General features: G+C 37.3%; 1 protein-coding gene across 1 annotated transcript in view; it reads right to left on the bottom strand.

Annotated features, from left to right (window-relative positions):
* Positions 1-23,680, bottom strand: part of LOC106052799 (protein rolling stone-like) — a 46,107-nt gene that overhangs the window by 8,571 nt on the left and 13,856 nt on the right. The window contains exons 2-3 of the mRNA XM_056027657.1: positions 18,110-18,352; positions 14,085-14,310 (exon numbers count right to left, since the gene is read on the bottom strand). Of these exons, the coding sequence (XP_055883632.1) occupies positions 14,085-14,310; positions 18,110-18,220 (337 nt within the window). The 5' untranslated portion in view covers positions 18,221-18,352. The remainder of the gene's footprint in view (positions 1-14,084; positions 14,311-18,109; positions 18,353-23,680) is intronic.

The following is a 23,680-nucleotide window of genomic DNA, read 5'->3' as shown; positions in this document are numbered from 1 at the left end:
TGCACTACCTGCTCACTACCTGTGTTGACCTGGTTTTCTTACACTCATTCACTCACAGGGCGTGAGTGTCTAGAGCTTAGAGAATCACATGTATGCTTACAATTGTTATGTATGAAACCGTTCAAATACTGTGCGGGTACGTTGCTATTAGTTTAGAATACTTAATAACAGTTATGCCCAAGATACGGCCCGCGGGCCAGATCCGGCCTGCGAAGTGGTTCCATCCGGCCCGCCGAAACGACGGCACAAAGTGTAGAAATTCCTCTCTCCAAAAAGGTTGATAAAGATATTTTTAACAACGTTTGGGCCCTAACTTTTTCTCTGATGGATTGGTACCATGACCTTTAACCCTTTAAGCGCGTGTGGTAGATAAGCCTCTAAACATTAAAATTGTAATTCAATTTCGTATGCATTCATTGTAAACTAGCTCAGCACTTTAAGGGTTAACACTGTGTTTATGACATGGGACTAGATGTATAATCTAACAGGAAAAGTGAACGGATCTTTACTTTTTAGTGGAAGATGATAATAAACCAATGTAATCTGATTTGTAAAGAAAGTATGGCTATTTAAAAAAAAAAAAAAAAAACAAATATAGCGGCTTTCTTGATTTGAGCCACGAACAAAATGTTGTTAAACTTCGCCTAGAGATTGAAGGATTGAATAGTTGTCAAAAAGAGATGAGAAAAAATGAGTCGGTGGTTAAGCTAGATATAATGTCGCTCACATTTTAAGTAGAGAAATGAATCATTTTTTCAGAAGGGTAGAAAAGAAGATGAACTTCAAACGTCTCACTAATTAATGTAAGTGCTAGATTCACGGGTTTCTAATCAAATAGTTTTAGTTCCATTTCATTACGCTTTTATATCTTTTCGGTCATGTGGCCCGCGACACGAGTTTCTGAAAATAAAATAGCCCGCTGGTCGAATTAGTCTGGGCATCACTTATCTAGAACCAAAACTGTAACATTAAATTTTTGTTACTAAACAAGCCAGATTAAACAACAGATGTAGTTATGCGAAACAAACTACACCGTTGCTTTGGGGGAAAAAAATGTTTGTATTTATACAAAGAACTGGAATTTTTTTTTTAAGTTAACCAAACAAGCAACAGTTCTTACGGTCTTACCCGCTGTCGAATAGAACGCATCAATACCTTATCCATGCCCTCTGAAGCTCGTTCTCAATGGGTGGCTTTCTGGTCTTGCGGTATGCGATGCGCTGGATTGTCGTTCTGTCGTTTCGATGGTCCCCGGTTTAAAATGTATATAAGGTGCGTGCCTAAAGGTCCAATGTCAAGTCTAGATCTTATGTAAAGAGTGGACTGATGAGCGAATAGTGGTGATAGAACCATTCCATGGCAAGAGAAAGGCTTCAATGAAAATGTAAGGGTAAATTATTCTATGTGGAACAACGTAACAATGCTTAAGATGCAAAAAAAAATATAATAACTGGAGGGGGGGGGGTATTAGATATTTCAAAAATTAGAAGGAGAGGTTTGGCCTAAATGAACAATATATTTTCTCGGAAAAAAATAATGGGCGTAGCCGGTGGGTGATGTTAGTTAATTATATTAGATTAAATATCGGACATAGGACTCTTAGTCTATATATTAGAAGACCTCTATAAGTCATCATCATTATACTCTTTGTGATTAAAGGTTTGAGAAGCTAAGCTCCTCTTTTCCGGAATCCCTGGACAAAAAAACATTTATGTAAATATAACTATGGAAATCTTAAAATCATTTAATGAAATTAGTTTAATAAGTATATAAGTGATTCCATTTCTTTTGATCTACACAGATTTTAAGTTTTTTCAATTTTACACATCATGTCGCTGTGATAAACTGCCAATTTAGTTTCTGTTTTTTCATAAAACTGAGGTTAAATATTTATAAATGTTTATAAATAAAAGTTGGCAACAATTTTTTTTTAAGATGAGGGCAAATGATGTAGGCCTGGGTAGCCTTAAGAAAGGTGAATGCTAAGCTTAACATAGTTCGAGCCTAAACACAGGTGTAATTAAACCTTGAAGGTGAGTTGAGACTAAACACCACTGCTCAGTGACGAAAGTAGTGACAGAAATTAAAATACTTTACACCAGTCCATGGTGTACCAGTGAACCACGCGTCTCCTTGTAGAACTAGAGTTACAATTTATACACTAAGAACTTAGAGGAAGGTTAACTAATGAATGATAGTAATAAAGTCATTGATTTATCACAGCTTTTTCATTAAGCATTTACTCGATATAGGAACGTGATGGCCAAGTGGAAAACGAGTGGCTACGAAACGAGGGGTTTTAAGTTCGAATTCTGGTGAAGACTGGGATTTTGAACTTTAGGGCTTTCCTGAAACCACCCAAGTTTAATTGGTACCTAGTCAAGGCAGTTGGTGGTTTAACTCTTTAATTACCAAGCCACATTTATTTCATGGACTGCAAAGTCTAGAAGGCAATGTATTACATTTAAGACGCCTTTATCGACACACATTTAAACGCAATAAAATAGTAGGTTTAAGAGAACAATACCAAGGCATACGTTTGGGGGGGGGGGGAGGCGGTTGAAGGTTAGGCGGGCCACATGACACCCTCGTTAACTGAAGGCCATAGAAACAGATGAGCTTCAAATCATCTTCCACCCATAGATCTAAAGGTTTGAATTTTGTTCTTAAAATTTACAAACATTTTGTCTACGCGCTCTGTACAAGGCAAACGCTATGGGCACAGATTTTGACCCTTAATGACATACATGAAGAAAGCACAAAATGGCGGCGATACGATTGGAATCCTGAGCAAAGATGTCGGCAATATGTAGAATTTATATGTGTAATATTTATATGTGTAGAATTTATATGTGTAGTATTTATATGTGTAAAATTTATGTGTAGAACTTATATGCGTAGTATTTATATGTGTAGAATTTATATTGTAGAATTTATATGTGTAGTATTTATATGTGTAATATTTATATGTGTAGAATTTATATGTGTAGAATTTATATGTGTAATATTTATATGTGTAGAATTTATATGTGTAGTATTTATATGTGTAAAATTTATGTGTAGAACTTATATGCGTAGTATTTATATGTGTAGAATTTATATTGTAGAATTTATATGTGTAGTATTTATATGCATTGTTGTGTAAATTTAGATGTAGAAATTAGTATTATCTCACACTCAGGCCTTGCAGTTCGATCACACACTCACACCATATGATGAATAACTTGATAATGCTTGTGCAATTTGAAATATTCTTTAATACACAAAGAAGGGGCACAGTCCAATGTCAACGGTTACTGACAAACTTCACGTCTTGCTTAAGCTAAAAGAGTGCGTCTCCAAATGTCATTTCTATCCCAGAACCACTTCCGTTCAAATAAAGTGCTATTTAAAGTCGTGTCGCTAAAAGGGAAATCCCCGATGAAACTAATCCCATTCTAAACCTATAACAGCGTATTATTTATATGAATAGTATTTTTATGTGTAGCATTTATATATAGTATTTATATGTGTAGAATTTTTATGTGTAGAATTAGTATGTATAGAATCAGGGCCGGTCCTAACAATTGCAGGGCCCTATGCAAAACTGATTGCGCGGGGCCTCTTCTGGGTGGGAATAAGGATAATAAGTGAAAATTAAGATTTTGTATTAGAAAATAAATTCGACTTTGCATTCTTTACTAAGTACAAAATTGCGATCAAGTTAACTTTACTTTAAGAACCTTGCAACCTATGGCATATTTATATTCCAGTGACTATAAAAGTAAATAATGTATAGGAACTTTCGGTTAAGGGGAAATATCATCCGATTATTACATTTTTTTACACGAAAGCTGACAATGTCTTTTTTTTATCGCGCGTAGGATTGGCGTTTTCGTAATAAATGACACCCACAAATGAAAATTTTGTCTATTTTTTCAGGAGATTTTTATGAGTTTTCAGGAGATTTTAATAAATGCAGGACTTTTTCGTATATATTTTGCAATTAATAATCACACATAGAATTAGCGCGGGGCCTATGAAAGCGCGGGGCCCGCTGCGACCGCATAGGTTGCAGTGGCCTAAGACCGGCCCTGTATAGAATTTTATATAAGTAAAATTTTGAACCATTATTGGAATAAAATGTTTCTGTTGCAGATTTTCATACATGGAAGCAGACCCGTTAAATAACAAGCTTTTTTTGGTCTATCCTGTGCTCAAAACTACGGAAGTATAGAAATGTGAAGCCTATTAATGAACTATATGATAATTAATAATTATATGCACTCTTCAGCTCTGTAGAATCCAATTTCTAAGCTCTTTCGATTGTCTCATCATGTAATTGGAATTATTTCGTTAGAAACAGTGATCCTTCATTATGGCGTCCTTGACATTGTTTATAATAATAATAATAATAACAATATACCCCATTGTTATATCAACCGAGGGGATAATAACAACTGACCTCACAGACACCTTCAAGGCCCTTAACATTCCTAGGAACATCTTCGTTGCCTGTCAGATGGCGGTACTGCTGCAGACCTGCCACATCACCAGAAAATTCCTCAGCGGAAACTGTTAAAGGGACTACGATGAATTTGGTTTCTCTTTAATGAAACTCGACCCTGGCAGCGCCAGAGAATGACTACTCGTTCTTTTCTAACATAATAATAAAAATCTTTATTATCCGTAAGGAAATTGGTCTTACAATTTGTGCATTACACCAAACAAAAAACATTATAACTCTAAGAAACCAATGTGTACATTCACACCAGACTCACTCATAATTTACATGTGACAAAGTTTAAAATACCAGATTGTTCTTATTTAATGATTTGATTGCCAGGGGAACAAAAGAGTGTTTGTGTCTGTTTGTCTTTGCTATCGGTGTCTTGTATCTCTATTGTGATGGTAAAATCACAAAATCCTGACACAAAGGGTGATTCTTTATTTCGAGGATCTTGTTAGCTTTTTTTATAGATGTTTGTCTCAAACAACTGCCCAAATGGGGTTTGTTTTTTGCCAATGATTTTGCCAGCAGCATTTAGGATTCTATAAAGTTTATTTTTATTTTTAATGCTCAGATTGCCATACCAGGCAGTGATATTGAAACTTAAAATATTGCAGATGTGAGCGTGATAAAACATAGCCAAGGCCTTTTCGCTAACATTAAACGAGGACAGTCTGTCTTTGAAAAATCTTTCCTAATCTTTCAGTTTTCGCTGTCTTACGTTTTCTTCGTTAGGTTCCATTGCACAACCACCACATTTCTACACATCGCTTTCCTTTCCGTTTCTCTCTTATTGAGTTGGAGTACCTTAAAAACTTAAATCGGATCATGACACAAAAAAAAAAAAAAGATCAGACTACTCTTGATTAACTTTGAGTGAGAAAATCCCCAAGTATGCGTATAATGTCTCTGTAAAAACGTGTGTGGATTTATGAAGGTGCGTGTGTGTTTGTGTGCGTGCGTGTGTGTGAGTGTCAACATAAATAGGATGTTATGTAATAAAGCTCAGCGGGCGTGACGTATCAAAACCTCCCACCTCGACTGGCGGGGCAGCGCAGATTCCAGTGTTTATAGAAACGTGACCCCGGCTTTGACAGGAGGAGGGCAGCCGTGGAGGAAACATAATCCAGGGACAGACCACCCCTAGTGGACATCTCTCACCATCCACATTTAAATCCACATTATAGTATACACATTTAATGCACAATCTTTCATCCCTAGTGTTAACGGGATAAGCCGCCAGAGCTTACTAAGGCTTAGCGAAGTTTTAATTAATAAAAATTATTTAATCTTAATACTGTGTTATTTCATATTTGATTTTCTAATTAAATTAATCACAGTGTACATTCAAGTAATAAAATACAGTTAGAAAAGAAGAGAAAGAACAAGAAATAAGGCGAAATGTGTGGGTGATGTAATGAAGCCTTAATTTAAAAAAAATAAAAAAATAAAGTCAATTTTGAAAAAGATTTTGAAATAATTAGAAAAAAAATTTCATATTCTAAACTAGAAGATCACTGTTGTCTACTAAATGTCCTTTTACATTATATTCTCCATGATAAAAAGAGCACGCATATTATTATATCCATATTTCCCTATTCTGTACACCGGTTACACAGCTTCACACACATGGAAGGTTGGGGGGGAGGGGGTTGGGAGGTTGCATTAGGCTTACTTCTAAGCTGCCCCCTACCCTAAGAATAATAAGGCGCCCTTTAATATAGATCGAGTGCTGATCAAAATGTTCATTGTGAGGAGGGGCAGGAGAGGCTCAATTCAACACTGGGGGAAAGAAAGGGGAGAGGAGGAGGTTTAAAAAAATAATTAAATATTTAAGTTATGCAAATGCCTTTAAAGAAGAAAAAAAACATGTTTTATTTTTATTGGTTATTCGTTGACTCTGGAGATGGAGCAGTGACAACAGGGGCTATATGAACTGGAAAAAAATTTTGTGAACTATTTCAAATAAAACGTTGAGAGAACATTGCATTGGCTTTGACTTTAAAAATATGGCCACTATATATATAAAAGAAACCAAGAGTCACAGACTACTAAGTGTGTCAGTGTTTGTTGTAACGCTGTCTTTGATTGGTCCAATCCACCATGACCTTTAAATAGACAAGATTATTTAAAGTTTAACCTAATCCTTATTACCTAAAAAACTATTCATATTTTTTTATACAACCAGACTATTTCTCTGAAATTAATATTTTATTACATTATTGTTTTACAGTTCTAACTCGAGAGATGAGCTCTTTTATTTTGGAACCAAATAAAAACTCATTCCGGTGCTGAAGTTGTAGTCGCTGAAGTCTTGATTGGCGTGGCGGGAAAACAGTTCCGATTTCTCAGCAGACGATAAATCTATCTCGTTTAAATTTCACAGTTAGTAATTAGTTTAGAATAGAAACATGTCAACATTTTATATAAGCACTTTAACTGTGGAAATGTTTAAAACTAAGTTTATAAACCAAACAAGATTTGTCACATCTTACTTTACACCCGTCACTCAAGTGAGTCAAAAAGCTCAAGAAGTGTAAATATCATTTCGAGAATAGAGAAAAACAGCAAAGCTAGGGATTAAATACTGGCAGCTGACCAAGGCTAGGTTACATACTAGTCTAGTTTATAAAAAGCAGACTATGAATGTATGTATTATTCAAATCAGTGAATAAGAAATTAGTAGAGTTACATTAAGCTACCCATGGCTGCCTGGTCGTGCGGTTTGCGCGCTGGACTGTCGTTCAGATTTATCGATGGTCGAGGGCTCAAACCCTGCCCGCTCCCATCCCCCGTCGTCCTGCGGGAGGTTTGGACTAGGAATTAATTATCTTCAACTCTGAAGGAACATCTGAAACATGTAAAACATTTTACAAACAAACATAAATTGTCCTAGGATGCTAGAGAGACTACAGAAAGATTATAGAGGCATTAGAAAAATGTTACACTGCTGATGGAGGATACTTTGTGAGATTAAATTGTTTATACTAACAGCATACCGACTTTCTCGCTGTTCTAGTGTCGAATTTACATAAAATAGTCTTAGTGATGAATTAAACTTACTGTTGGGTCACCCTTTATGTGATGAATCAACGGTAGACCAGTTATATGGACATAAAGAGACTTGACAACAGAATAACATTACTCCTTCATTACTACACGCTTAGTACTCTGTCATTCCACCATTCTCTCTCTCCAGTATTCCTCCACCACCATCCCTGCTCCCATTTGTACCATCACACTAACTTATCTCTAACATCACTCCACCACCATTAATTTATTTCTACCATCACTCAACCATCACTTTTATTTATTTCTACCATCACTCCACCATCACTAACTTTTTTCTACCATCAATCCACCATCACTCTAACTTATTTATTCCACCATTCCACCACCACTAATTTATTTTTACCATCACTACACCATCTTTAATTTATTTCCGCCATCACTCCACCATCGATCAAACTTATTTGTACCATCACTCGAATTTATTTGTACCATCAATCCACAATCACTAATTTATTCCTATTATTACTCCCCCATCACTAATTTATTTCTACCATCACTTTAACTTTGTGTCTACAGCCACATTACCATTTCTGCATCCTTAGCTCTAGACATGTTCCGATTCTAGTTCAAGATCTCAAGGAGCAAATATTAATATGTCAAAACAACCTCCCCCCTTTTTTTTCCCTGAATATTTTAGTTCCAGGTGTCCTTATAGACCCCTCAACTAAATCTTCATCTACTACAGAAACGACCTTGAACTCACAAAACGTGAGTGCCTATTATTTTATAAAATGTACCCAAGAAAAACATTATTCTTACTTGTTATCTCCTGTCTTTAAAATATCTCGAGTTTCTTACCTATGACGTGCCCTGAGCCTCATTAAAATATTAGACTTAATCCTTATAATTAACATAATTGATATTTTTGAATAATATAAACCTAAGTAAAGAAAAACACATTTTTTTTACAGATAGAGTATAGATCTCCATACATTGTCAAGTGTGAAAGAATATCCCAGGCAAGAATTTGGTTAGCAGTTCGGAAAGAATCTGGCAACATTTTTTTGGTTAACCCTTAAACAAAATTGTTTTACTCTCAAGAAATGTCTGCATGTAATTAGTTGTTGAAGACAGGTTTAGAGATTATGTCAGAAAAATGTCATAGAGCCGCGGAAAGTAGGATTCTAAGAAGATGATTGTAGAAGATTTAGTTGACACTACCAAGGTGGAGTTAGTTATAGATTGGATGAAGCCTGCATAAGCAGAAAGGTTTTGTAAACTGTTCCATGCACAGGGTGACTAGAAGATCTGCTGCAAGAGCCTATGCTGAGCAAACTAAATTGGAAAATATGTTTTCATATTTCTTTTATGAAGCCATTTAAAAAAAATATATTCTTTATTTACAAATAAATGAGATTGCAAACGTTTAATCGTAATTTCACTCAAGAAACTTCCTCTAAATAACTTCATCCCACACCCTAACTATTTAGATATTAGACCAAAGAATATTATATAAACAATATCTTTTTCCATTCATAAAAATAAAAAATAAAAACTCCTTGCTTCGATTAACTTTTCCACAACTTACTAAAAAAATTGCAACTTCCTTTAAACAGCAACTTTCTCACAACTTCCTCAGAACAACTTTCTCCAAAATCCTGCTCTTAACAACTTCTCCCAAACAACTTCCTACTAGATCTGGATGTCTTCTCATTTTCTAATTTTTTTAGCAGCGGTCATCGTCTGCAAAGTTTGTGCCCAGTTCCAGATATTGGCGACAGTTCCGAACTAGCATTAAAGGCGCTGAAAAAGAAAACCGAGCATCCACCAGCAGGACACGTCAACGATATCGGCCAACTATTTTGGATGCATCTTCTACAGACTGGAAAGTGTGACCTTTAGCGGAGGGTCATGTGTGTTTTTTTATTGTCGGTGGCCCATAATCCATCTCGAAAAACTGTAAGCCTTTGAATCCAGGCATTATTCAGTTACTCGTTTAGTATCATTTGGCTAGCTGTATAAAGGAAGACGTCTATTAAGTTTAGTCACAGTAACGGTAAGTAGAGTCTGGTGATAAAGTAGGCCTACTGGTGAGCCCCATTATACCTATACTCCGCTAGTTGTCTTATAAAGTAATACTAAGTAAAGCTAAGTAAAATGAAACTTATTTATTTACAGAAAAGTATAACAGTAAATTAATGCTTGGTTTGTCTAAAAATAAACCTTCGCCATGTTGCTTTACGAACGCGATTCGGTCTTTTGTAAATTGTACATATATTTGTTTTTTATTGATTGTATGGCCTACAAAGTAGATCTAAGTACTTTCTGCCCTTTTAACACCCATTCAGAACATCCGCCTCTGAACCTTTCCAGTTTTGTTCAATTTCGCTTTATGAAAACAACTTTACAGCCCGTTGAAGTAACAGAATGCTTCACAAAAAGAAAAAAACGAACTTTGTCAATTAACTAAACTCAAAACACTCATCTCTCGTTAGCCATCTTGTCTTTTGAGGATTTTAAATTTGCCCGCCACTCACGCAGGCACAAGAGTCACACTACTAAAAGATTTATGAGAATTTAAGGATGTTCTAATAGAGTTCAAAGGTCGTCAGAATGAGCAGAAGTGTGTCAGTGGGGCGAGGTTGTGTGTGCGGACGAAGGGTGCGGGCGTATCCTCGCTAGCGCGCTTCTTCGAGCGTATTATCAGTCTTCCGTGAGTACTTTTGATAAGGTGTTTTGATCCTGTTCGTTCAGGTCTTTGACAACATTTGGAGCTCTTTTAATGAAGGAAATAGATTTTGAAAACAATTTCTTGTTACGCGACGCGAAGAACTAAAAATAGCAGCAGGAAATGTAGGTCTAAATATAGAACACTGGAAGATGTGTGTGAATGCAAGCAAGGTGAAGAGATACATGGAAAGAAAGAGTAACAGAATGACAAAGAGAGAAAGAAACATACAGACAGACAATATAACAGACAGAAGGAAAAAAAGAGATATAAAAAAAGGAAGAAAACTACTAAAAGTGGAAAAGTGAAAGAGAAAAAAAAAGGTAAAAATTAAAAACAGAATAACAGAGAAATAGAGAGAACGAGAGAGAGAGAAAGAACGAGAGGGAGAGAAAGAGAGAGAAAGAGAGAGAGAGAAAGAGAGAGAGAGAGAGAGGTAAGGAAGAGAACGTAGCAAGGAAGAAAGAAAGGTTAAGAGAATCGACAGAGAGATAACTTGAGGAAAAAGAGATAAACTAAGAAAAAAGCATAGAGAGAGAGAGAGAGAAAGAGAAAAATTGAGAAAGAGTGAGAGAGAAAGAGAAAACAAGATAGAGAGAGAGAAAGAAAAAAAAAGACAGAGAGAAAGAAAAAAGACAGAGAGAAAGAAAGACAGAGAGAAAGAAAGACAGAGAGAAAGAAAGACAAAGAGAAAGACAGAGAGAAAGAAAAAAGACAGAGAGAAAGACAGAGAGAAAGACAGAGAGAAAGACAGAGAGAAAGACAGAGAGAAAGAAGACAAAGAGAAAGACAGAGAGAAAGACAGAGAGAAAGACAGAGAGAAAGACAGAGCAAGAGATAAAGGGGAGAAAGAGAAAAAAAAAGAGAGAGAAAGAAAGAGAGAGCATGAGATAGAGTAGAGAAAGACAGAAAGAAAGACAGAGAGAAAGAGAGAAAGAAAAAAGAAATAGGTAGAAAGATAAATGAAATGGAAAGAAGAGAGAGAAGAAGTGAGATTTTGAAATTCTATAAAAAATGAGAAGAGAGTGAGATGTAGAGTGGATTAGAGAGAGAAAGAGAAAAAAAGAAATGAAACATGAGAAAAGAGAGAAGGGACTAGAGTGAGAAGGTGATCACATAATGGCAGGTAAAAGTTAAAAAAAAAGTGATAAAAAATGAATTCTGATAGTGAAAGGACTGCAGGTAAAAAGATCAAAGCATGTGCCAGAATCTGTTTTGTTGATCTAGTAAATTTCTACTATTTGCACTTCTGGAGAGCGTCGATGTGTTCTGTAACCAGCTTCGATAAAATGCACTGCATATCATACAGGGGGGTAAAAGGGGTGAAAACTAATACTCAAGACTATGGCATTTCTGATCTAGGGGAGATGATTGGAGATGTTTTGAAAAGATTACTTTGAACTGAAGGAGTTATAGATCCTCGGGAAGATCCTGGCAAAACGTTTCGTTAGGGACGACTCCAGAATTACGTAACAAGTCTGAAGTAAGAAGTCAGAGGTTGTTGATTCCAGGGGATCTCAAGCTGTTGTAAGGTTGAAACAAGGCATTGAAAGAGCAAAAGAATGGAATATGATCGGGGACGTCAGGCTGTAAAGTTCTGCTTTTGGTTGGCTGGGTTGGAGATATAAGAATGGAATGATTAAATCACATTTAGAAATCATTTCCTTGTGCTCGTTCCTCTATATGGATGGTAATCTCTGTGTGTTTTATTGTGAGGATGGTAGCCTGTGTGTGTTACTGTGAGGATGGTAGCCTGTGTGTGTTACTGTGAGGATGGTAGCCTGTGTGTGTTACTGTGAGGATGGTAGCATGTGTTTGTTACTGTGAGGATGGTAGCCTGTGTGTGTTACTGTGAAGATGGTAGCCTCTGTGTGTTACTGTGAGGATGGTAGCCTGTGTGTGTTACTGTGAGGATGGTAGCCTGTGTGTGTTACTGTGAGGATGGTAGCCTGTGTGTGTTACTGTGAGGATGGTAGCATGTGTTTGTTACTGTGAGGATGGTAGCCTGTGTGTGTTACTGTGAAGATGGTAGCCTCTGTGTGTTACTGTGAGGATGGTAGCCTGTGTGCGTTACTGTGACGATTGTAGCCTGTGTGTGTTATTGTGATGATGGTAGCCTCTGTGTGTTTTATTGTGAGGATGGTAGCCTGTGTGTGTTAATGTGAGGATGGTAATCTCTGTGTGTTTTATTGTGAGGATGGTAGCCTCTGTGTGTTTTATTGTGAGGATGGTAGCCTCTGTGTGTTTTATTGTGAGGATGGTAGCCTCTGTGTGTTTTATTGTGAGGATGGTAATCTCTATGTGTTTTATTGTGAGGATGGTAGCCTCTGTGTGTTTTATTGTGAGGATGGTAGCCTCTGTGTGTTTTATTGTGAGGATGGTAGCCTCTGTGTGTTTTATTGTGAGGATGGTAGCCTGTGTGTTAATGTGAGGATGGTAATCTCTGTGTGTTTTATTGTGAGGATGGTAGCCTGTGTGTGTTAATGTGAGGATGGTAGCCCCTGTGTGTTACTGTGAGAATGGTAACCTGTGTGTGTTACTATAAGGATGGTAGTCTCTGTGTGTTACTGTGAGGATGGTAGCCTGTGTGTGTTAATGTGAGGATGGTAGCCTGTGTGTGTTACTGTGAGGATGGTAGCCTGTGTGTGTTACTGTGAGGATGGTCGCTTCTGTGTGTTATTGTGAGGATGGTAGCCATTGTGTGTTACTGTGAGGCGAGGATGGTAGCCTGTGTGTGTTACTGTGAGGATGGTAGCCTCTGTGTGTTACTGTGAGTATGGTAGCCTGTGTGTGTTAATGTGAGGATGGTAGCTTGTGTGTGTTACTGTGTGGATGGTAGCCTCTGTGTGTTACTGTGAGGATGGTAGCCTCTGTGTGTTACTGTGAGGATGGTAACCTCTGTGTGGTAGTGTGAGGATGGTAGCCTGTGAGGATAGTAGCTAGTTTCGTTTTTTAGGGTTGGGGAAACATGGATAACCTTAATTCTGATAATCCATTAAAATAGAGATTTAGGAAAGCGTAGCGTTTTGTTTTACAAATTAATTATGCAAGGGATTTTTTTTCCACAAAATTAAATCTCTGTTAAAGCGTGATATAGGTGTCAGGAATAGTATATAAAGATATATACAAGATACATTTTGCGAATCTTTTGTAATATTTATTCGTACAATTTGGTAAATTGTTAAAAGAATGTTAAAACTAAAATAAATATAGATTAATAAATTTTGTTTGAACGAGTTTCAGTACACAATGATTTGTGCAGTAACGGGCCGTCTGTGTACAAGGGGAACTGGATAAGTCACTTTATAGTCTCAAATAATCAGTTTTTTTTGTGTTGTTTTTTTATTGCAGGTCTCCCAAACAGTTCACTCAAACAGGTCCCCTAAACAGGTCACCCAAACAGGTCTCCCAAACTGTTCACCCAAACAGGTCCCCTAAACAGGTCACCCAAACAGGTCTCCCAAACTGTTCACCCAAACAGGTCCCCTAAACAGGTCAACCAATTAGGTCTCCCAAACAGTTCACCCAAACAGGTCCCCTAAACAGGTCTCCCAAACAGGTCTCCCAAACAGTTCACCCAAACAGGTCCCCTAAACAGGTCACCCAAACGGGTCTCCCAAACAGTTCACCCAAACAGGTCACCCAAACAGGTCACCCAAACAGGTCTCCCAAACAGTTCACCCAAACAGTTCACCTAAACAGGTCACCTAAACAGGCCACCCAGACAGGTCACCCAAACAGGTCACCTAAACAGGTCACCAGCGTTGAGTGGACATTACTTCGACCTTTTTTTATTTTAACGAATGCTTTAGAAAGGTGTACACTTATAAAATAGTCCCAAACAAATCTACTCACCGCTGTATGTCTTTGATCGTCCGTAAACCTCCCAGACCACCACAGCCAGCTCAAGGACACACTCTACAGTCAGCAGGAGGTAGACCCAGTTACTCAGGTAGATGAACCACTTGGCCGTGCTGAGATCATCGTCCAGAGAGGTCACAATCAAGTTGCCGGCCAACCAGGAGCTGTGGTACAGGGCCCAGAACAGTCGCCAACACAAATAGAAAGTTGGGCACTTCCACTGCAAAAGTAAACAAAGTAACTCTTACACGCGGAAATACTTTTTACAGAGGTCAAATATTTATCAATACTTTTTTACATTAGTATCAGATAAGTCTTACATGGGTATCAGAGACTTCTTAAAATAGGTATCAAATAGGTCTTAAATAGGTATCAAATATGTCTTAGATAGGTATCAAATAGGTCTTAAAATAGGTATCAAATAGGTCTTACAATAGGTATCAAATAGGTCTTACATATTTATCAAATAAATCTTAAATAGGTATCAAATAGGTCTTAAAATAGGTCTTAAAATAGGTATCAAATAGGTCTTAAATGTTTATCAAATAGGTCTTAAATGAGTATTTAATACCTCTTAGGTATCAAATCGTAAATGGATATTAAACAGGTCTTAAATGGATATCAAATAGGTCTTAAATTGGTATGAAATATATATATATATATATATATATATATATATATATATATATATATATATATATATATATATATATATATATATATATATATATATATATATATGCCTTTTTTTTGTCTCGGAAGACAATGGATGCGGCCAGATGAGTCACTGGTTTTGGTTTCGTCTTGAGACGGGGCTATTAGAGCATGGAATGGATTGCCTGAGCTAGCCAGGAAAACCAGTGACTTGGCAGAATTTAAGTCATTTGTTAATATGCATGACTAAATGCATGACGCGTTGGACGTAATCATCTTCTTTGTTCGAATCCTGTAAAAAAAGGCTGCCCTAAAACGTGTACTCTATTTCAGATATACATAAGTCCATACATTTCTACTTGAGCATAACAGTACTTAAGGAGTATAAGGGATGAGATTAGCAAGGGTGTTGCGTAGCCAGCACAACGACCTCTCTCTATGTTCTTCAATTTCTTTTTCTGTGTAGAGTAAACTCAAGAACCCCCAACCACTGTGACCCCCAACCACTAAGCAACAACCTCCCCCCCCCCTACCTAAAAACTTGGACCTCCAACTTCTGGTATCTCAACTTGTATTTCCATGGTGGTGTATTCTTTATTTCTGTCATTAAAACAATTTGTATGTGAACATTTCACCTTGAGTTTTTCTTGACCTGGTCATTAAGTCTGCACTTGTCTTGGTGCAAGGAGATTTAGATCTATTTAACAACTCCAGACAAGGAGGTGGGACCTGAGGTAGGACCTGAGTTCGCTGTGAGGAGGGAACAGGGAGGTGGGGAGTCATCCTGAACTTGATGGCACCCGGAGAACCTGGTAGTTCTGTTTTATGTCTGGTTACGTGTTTTTTGGAAAGGTTTCTTTATTAAAATACTCTCATTCTCTCTCTCTCTCTTTCTCTCTCTCTCTCTCTCTCTCATGTACATTTTATACTTAACACACTGTTTCTTTCTTAATTCCTTTTCAAATATTCTTTCTCTCTCAATTTCTCTCTCTCTCTCGCTCTTATTTTATCTTTCTGTCTCTTTGTCTCTCTCTGTGTTTCTCTGTCTCTCTCTGTCTTCCTGTCTCTCTATATATCTCCGTGTATCTCTCTGTGTCTCCCCGTCTCTATCTCTGTATCGCTGTCTCTGTCTCCCTGTCTCTCTCTGTCTCCCTGTCTCTCTCTGTCTCCCTGTCTCTCTCTGTCTCCCTTTCTCTCCCTGTCTCCCTGCCTCTGTCTGTCTCAATGTCTCTCTCCCTCTCTCCCTGTCTCTGTCTCCCAGTCTCTCTCTGTCTCCCTTTCTCTCTGTCTCCCTCTCTCTCTCTCCCTTTCTCTCCCTGTCTCCCTTTCTCTCCCAGTCTCTGTCTCCCTGTCTCTGTCTCTCTTTCTCTCCCTGTCTCTCTGTCTCCCTTTCTCTCCCTGTCTCTGTCTCCCTTTCTCTCCCTGTCTCTGTCTCCCTTTCTCTCCCTGTCTCTGTCTCCCTTACTCTCCCTGTCTCTGTCTCCCTTTCTCTCCCTGTCTCTGTCTCCCTTTCTCTCCCTGTCTCTGTCTCCCTTTCTCTCCCTGTCTCTGTCTCCCTTTCTCTCCCTGTCTCTGTCTCCCTTTCTCTCCCTGTCTCTGTCTCCCATTCTCTCCCTGTCTCTCTGTCTCCCTGTCTCTCTTTGTCTCCCTGTTTCTCTCTCTCTCTGTCTCCCTCTCTTTCTCTCTCTCTTTCTCTCTCTCTCTCTCTCTGTCTCATACGCTCTCTCTATTTTTTCCTTCATTAATTTTCTCTTATGTAGCAGACTACCAACTTATCTCACTATCTACAAACAAATTTAAAAGACGGTACTTCTATTGCTCCAACAGATTTCCTCTAAGTCTGCCATGCATCAGCAGGAGATACGTTCTTACAAGTATCACACACACCTTTAAATATTTCAACAAAATCTTTGACATCTTTATGAAGGACGTTTGCCTTTCATTTCCTTTTTGGAGCAGACGTGAGATTGTTCTGTAGCAGACGCGAGATTGTTGGTATCAAGTCTTGGACTTAAATAAACACTCATTGAGATAATTTGAAGTTATAATTAGTTCCAAGGTCAATGTGAGCGTTTAATGGTGTCTTTCATTTGTCTGGGCACTTAAATATATAGGTCAGTCTGCTATTTTAACTTTTTTATTTGCATTTTAATGCATGAATAAAACGAAGGTTAAGTCATGGCTCGTGCGTATGTGGGTAAAGATGTACTTGTGTAAGGTTGATTATTTGTGTGTGTGTGTGTGAAAAACATGTGTTCGTTCACGTCTGCTGTTTTTGTCTTCTGCACAGTAATGCATCTTCTGCCTGACTTTGAAGTTCTACGAGTTGGCCCGCATCTAGTTTATGACGTCAAATAAATTTGTTAGGGGGAAATGAATGATATGTCGTCTGCTAAGAATAATGTGCCGCAAGCTGATAGATCACGTGGTTTGCGGTTGTTTGCTTCATTTTTCTTCCTGACCTTTGAACTTGTTATACAAAATAACAAATCATGTTCTGATTCATTGAGTCATCTGTAATTCCTGATTACGTTGTCACAATGGTTACAACTTTTGTTATTGTTAGTTCTCACCGTGTTATCGCGGGAGTTTCTCGAGGGCAGGACAGACGTGGCATTTAGCAGTCATGAAATATTGGCGCGATGTTTTAATTCGTCACAAACCATCAATTAGAAAGATGGCTTTTTTTTTTTAAAGGAGGAAAGATAAGCTGTATCGCTGCTTGTCCTGATAGTGTTTGTTTGTGTGTGTGTGTGTGTGTGTGTTTGTGAGAGAGAGAGCGGCATACTAAAAAAAAGGGAAGAAGAAAATGCAAAGAGAGTGAGAAAGAAAAAAGAAGCAGAAAAAGAGAACGGCATGAGAAAAAGAGAGAGAGAGAGAGAGAGAAAGAGAGAGAGAAAAAGAAAGAAAGAGAGAGAAACAGAGAGAAAGAGAAAGAAAGCAAAGGAAATGCATTTTATAAAGGCATTTACGTTTTAAAGAATTGAAATGTTAAAGAATTGAAATGTTAAAGAATTGAAATGTTAAAGAATTGAAATGTTAAAGAATTGAAATATTAAAGAATTGAAATGTTAAAACATTGAAATGTTAAAGAATTGAAATGTTAAAGAATTGAAATGTTAAAGAATTGAAATGTTAAAGAATTGAAATGTTAAAGAATTGAAATGTTAAAGAATTGAAATGTTAAAGAATTGAAATGTTAAAGAATTGAAATGTTAAAGAAATAACAATTTAAACAATCGACATGTTAAAAAATGACTCGGTAAAATGTTGACATGTTAAATAAACGAGTGACTAGTTACATGACATGGGAAAGAATCGACCTGTTATAGGAGACCTTAAAGACATGTGACAAAGTCTAATACCTTGCTGCTAACAAAAACATCTTTATCCACATGCTGCAAGTAGACATTCTTCAGGTTCAGTTGCTCCCTTAACTTCATCCTGAAGGCGGCACAACGACTTGTGGTTTTCATTCAACATTCAACTCATCACTTGCGCAGGAAAACTTTTCTGAGATTTTTTTCAAGCCTTGTTAGCAATCAACATACAAATCTGGGTCAATATGGCTCCACCAATCAAAACAAAAAAAAAGAGCTCTTCAGGATCTGAAAGTTAAAAAAAAAATTATCGTTGGCACATAGAAGATAAATAAATCAATTTCAAAGCTTCACTATGTTAAGGATTGTCATACAAAGTCTTCGAACCAAAAAAAAAGACAACAAAGTTTTATTTATAATATTCTGTGATGAAAACTTGTTTAATTGAAATACAGATAAGACATCGCTGAAGATAAGAAATATACAACTCATGGAATCAACTAGAATAACATTCCTTAAACGGAAACCGACACCCCCCTCCACACCAACCTGAACATTTGCTAGTAAAAGTAAGTTAAGTAACCAATTAAGACAGGGGTTCTCAACCTGTGGGTCGGGACCCTTTGGTGGTCGATTGACGATTTGCCAGGGGTCGCCTAAGACCCTCGAAAATATGCATTGTTTTTGTCTATTCTTCTATTGCTGTGTGTGTTTGAGGGTGGGGGTCGCGGCAAAGTGAGGGATTGTAAAAAGGGGTCGCTGAGCTTAAAAGGCTGAGAACCGCTGAATTAAGACCTTACGATCATATGATGTAAAGGTCATCTGTTTCTATGATTTACGGTTAACGAGGGTGTCATGTAGCCAGCACAACGACCAACCGGCTTTACTTTCCAAACTTTATTCAACACCCTTTAGAGTTGGGTGGACTCAGGGGCACCCTTAAAATCCTGATTTCTAAAATCCCTGTCCTCATCTGATCATTTGCTAATCAGCTCATAATTCTATTTAGTATTAAATGGTTAAGCCTGCGCAATTTGGGCCGAAATATGTAGGTCACAGCTGGGGCTGCGTAGCCAAGGGAAATAATGCTTTCCTCATTGATCTTCGGACTCGAAGACAAGCCTTATTATTATTATTCATATAGATAATATAAAGCAGAAAGTAAGGTGTATGTATGTATGTATGTATGTATGTATGTATGTATGTATGTATGTATGTATGTGTGTATGTATGTATGTATGTATGTATGTATGTATGTATGTTACGCATAGAAGTCAAAACCGTTTGACCAATCTTGATAAAACTTGGCAGTAATGTTCCTTGTGTACTAACTGAAACCGTGACATGTGTATAGTAGCCCTAAAACAAACTTAAGACCCTCAAAAAAGAAAAAGTTGCCCAACTCTATAAAAGTATTACTATTTCATAGATCTAGGCCATGTTTACATGAGATAAGATCGAAAGGATTTAGATCTAGTTATTCTTAAAATATTGAAAATATTAAAAAAATAATAAATTTCCTAGCAATACACTTTCAACCCCCCAACCTTGCCTTTCCCTATAGAAACAAGAGTATGTATTTTACTCAAGTGTAAGAGCATGGATCTTCTTCTATTTTTGTTTCATCATCACTTCCCTCAACTAAATCTACACTCGGCCGCCTCGTGGAACAACTTCATCATTACATTGAACTCATTTTACAGTTCAAAAAGTTTTTCATAGTTTCTTTTCTTTCAATGTCAACATACTTGAGGTCTGTAACTATTTTACGTTTTTACTTTGATATATCTATAAACACACACACACACGCACGCACACACGCGTTGTTTCAACTATTTTATTCAATCTTACAGTGACGTACGCAAAATAAATATTGGTTGGTTATTTTTATATTTTCTATTAAATGTTTTTTTTTTTTATATTATTATTTTATTTGGATGGGGGAAACTATTTGAGGCAAATCTGAAAATAAATAGATTTTCCTCGGTGTATCTTGTTCAGAATACTAAAGTATTGGTAATATATGTATTTGAAAAGCATATCATTATTTGTCTGTTTCTTTTAGCACTACAGAATCAAATGTCTAGGGCCTCCCGCCTGTCTCTCAAAATAACTTTGAACATTTTCTTGCCAAAAATGTTTTGTCATTGACATTGCTTTTTTTTTTTTGGTTGTTTTTATATTTCAAAATCTCAATTTTCCCTATTTTTTTAATTTTTTTTTTATTTTAACTCCATTATATCACCTCCACATTGCTCCATCTAACGTTGCCTTCTTTTTCTCTTTTACTGTAATTTAAAGGTTAAAAGAATATGTGACTGTTGTTAAATACGGTAATGTAAACAAAGAGAAGATAACTGCGATTAAAGTAATTACAAGATCTGTTATAATTTCTTGCCATAATAACAGAAGAATACATAAAAGAAGATGGGTTTTCTTTAATCAATCCAGGTGTCACTTCAATAAAAACCTAGATCGAGATACCTGGTCTCTTTTACAACCTTGTTAATATTAATTTCTTCAGATTTGATAAGTTTTCAAAACACTGGGCATCCTGTGGGAACAATGACTGATCAGTTCATGTATACAGTGGTGACGTCATGTTAGGGAAATATAATAACAAAATGTCAACTTTAATGATAAGAAAGAGTGAGACAACACGAGAGAGGCAGAAAGAGAGACAGAGGAAAACACACACACACACAGAGAAAGAGACAGAGACAGAAAGAGAGACAGAGAAACAGACAGAGAGACTGCGAGACAGAGAGACAAAAAGACAGAGAGAGAGAGAGAGCGACTGACAGAAAGACTGAGAGCTAGAGATAGAGAGACATACAGAGAGATAGAAAGAGACAGCGAGACAAAGAGAGAAACAGAGATAGACCGAGAGGCAGAGAGAGAGATACGCTAATTCAATGTATATATTGTTGAAACTCCAGTGGCGGACTGATAGGGTTAATGTTTGCGCGACCAACTGACACACGTGGGTCAGGCCAATCAAACAGGTCAACGGCTATCGATAGACAAGCGACAGTACTGCTATTACACGCAAATATGACCCGTGTTATGGTCATGTGATCGAAAGCCTTCATGGACAATGTGTAAGAAAGTACAGTTGAGTCCAGGACAGCAAGGCAGTAAGGACTGTGTGCGTCAAAGTGAGTCCTCGAGAATGAAGCTGTACGATCTAGAGCAGGGGTTCTCAACCTGTGGGTCGCGACCCCTTTGAGGGTCGATTGACAATTTGTCAGGGGTCGCCTTAGACCATAGAAAATATGGATTGTTTTTGTCTTTTCTTCTATTGTTTTATGTGGGGGTGGGGGGGGGGGTCGCGTCAGAGTGGGGGATTGTAAAAAGGGGGTCGTCGAGCATAAAAGGTTGAGAACCGCTGATCTAGGGAGACTTGTAGTGTTTAGCTAGGCAGTTTTATTGTGTTAAAGCATTGGAAGCTAGTGTAGCCAATTGTGTTGTATTGGTTTGTTGATGTATTTGTCATTAAACCGCCACATTTGTTATTTAAAACTCTTTGTTGTCAAGTTCTTGTGTTCGATGTGTTGTGTTGTTTAGCAGTGTTAACAGAAGACCTGATAAAGAAGATCGTAACAATATGCTATTTCTAGATTTAGATATATATATTTATGTTTGACTATTTTATGTATATCCATTTAGCTAATTTGGCTAGAGCGTAGTGCTGATTATGCGAAAGTCGTTGGTTCGATCCCCATACTGTTCAATTTTTTTTATCTTCTTATGTTTTTAATGACAAATATTTATTTTTTTTATATTTCACTATATTATTTAAATATTAACTCTTTCTCTCCTAACTGACGATACCAGCGTTGATTCCATTAGAATGTGGTAAATAATTACGGAGAGAAAGAGTTAAGTAGGAAATTTAAAAAAATGTATTTGTCGTCTGTACAATTCTGTTTTCTTCTCACCTACTAAACACACACACGCGCGCACACACACACACATACACGCACACACCTGCTCAAACACGTACATTGAGAATATTGTCGTGGAAACTGAGTTTTACAATATTTATCTCTGCGTTCCTTTAAAGTCTTCTTCAGGACTGAGATTGCTCATCAATACAAAATTGTAGCTTAAATCTCTCAGAGAATCACCCACTCCACCTGCTTGACTTTGGATGAGAAGAAAGTAGCTCCTTACACCAAGAAATGTCTCACATGTAGCCTATTCTGTGGTAGAAAAAAACAAACAAAAAAAAACAAAACAAAAAAAAACACCAACTTCTTGCGGTCAATGAATCAGACGATATAAAGCTGATCTGTTTCAATGGCTGACGCTTAACGACGGTGTCGTGTGGCCAGCAAAAGACCAACCGCCATTACTTCCCGAAACGTAAGACCAGTGCCCATTAGTGTTGGCTGGACTCTGTTGGGTCCGAAAAATCCTGAATCTAATCCAAGTATTTACCGGGATTCAAACTCGAGACCGGAAGTTAAGCGCTTAATCACCCCGCAGCCACGCCCCAAAAGATGAAATACTGTTACATAATAGCGCTTACAACTGACCAGTAAGTCAATAGGTCAAGTTTCAACTCTATTCGAGATTAGCACAAAGTTCAAGCTCTATAAAGCCGGGACCTTGACTAGTCTGAATATGTAAAGGTGTAGCCTACACCCATAAGATTTACATACGAAATACTTTCTTCTACTAACGTTGAAATGTCACAATGACTTCTAGATAGGTCTATTTAACAAACTTTTAACGGAAAACCAGCCCCAGTTTCATGAGCTCAGTCAACCAGGCCGGCAATCCAAGCGGACCAAGAATAGGTCTTATCAAGTCAGTCAGTCCATCAATAATTTGACTCATTATTTATTTTATGGGTATTTTTCTTAATTATTTTAATTTCCTTATTAATGCTTTCATTTAGAGTTATTGTTTTATTCGAAAAGCAAACTGTTTCTAAAAGTCTTTAAACCAATAAAAAATAAAAAAAATTACCACTTTCGCAACACAATTAAGAGACACAATGCTCACATCATTATCTCTAGAAGTAATATGGACTCATTGGTTAACATGCATGACTAGATTGACCTAAGAACACAGACGTAGGACGTATTTTATATTATATTTTATATTATATTGTATTTTATAAGATAAGAAGATATCAATGTACTGTAAGTACCAATATGAAGAGTACACAACTTTGTGGCTCGCCCAACCACGTCACAGTGTCTGACAACATGTCTTCTGCCCCCAGCCCAGGAACTCCTCTCTTAAAACCTTCATCCTGACATGAAACCTGTGCTGCGTCAACTCACGCGCTAGATGCCAGAGAAGCTTCCCGAAGATAGTTACGCAGGTGCGTGGCTCTGACAGTGTCAAGTGGCTTCCTTGTCAAAGTGTCAAATCGGGCCAATAACCGAAAGCACGTGCTGAGGATCCCAGCGTGCAATGGGGCACTAACATGTCCAGAATGAGAAAGAGGAGGAGCCTGAGATGACGTACATTGAAGAGGCTCAAGCATTTGTGGAAGGCGCGATGGAAAATGTCAGGTGCATAGTTAGCCTCTTGTCAGGTTTATGCAAGGCCGAAAAACTGCAAACATTCTGTAGTCAACCTCAACATTCATTCACAGAT

This window comes from Biomphalaria glabrata, chromosome 4 (assembly GCF_947242115.1).
Source record: "Biomphalaria glabrata chromosome 4, xgBioGlab47.1, whole genome shotgun sequence".
In the NCBI taxonomy this organism is placed as follows: Eukaryota; Metazoa; Mollusca; class Gastropoda; family Planorbidae; genus Biomphalaria; species Biomphalaria glabrata.
The sequence above is the reverse complement of the archived record's forward strand: the minus strand, read 5'-3'. Positions and strand labels throughout refer to the sequence as shown.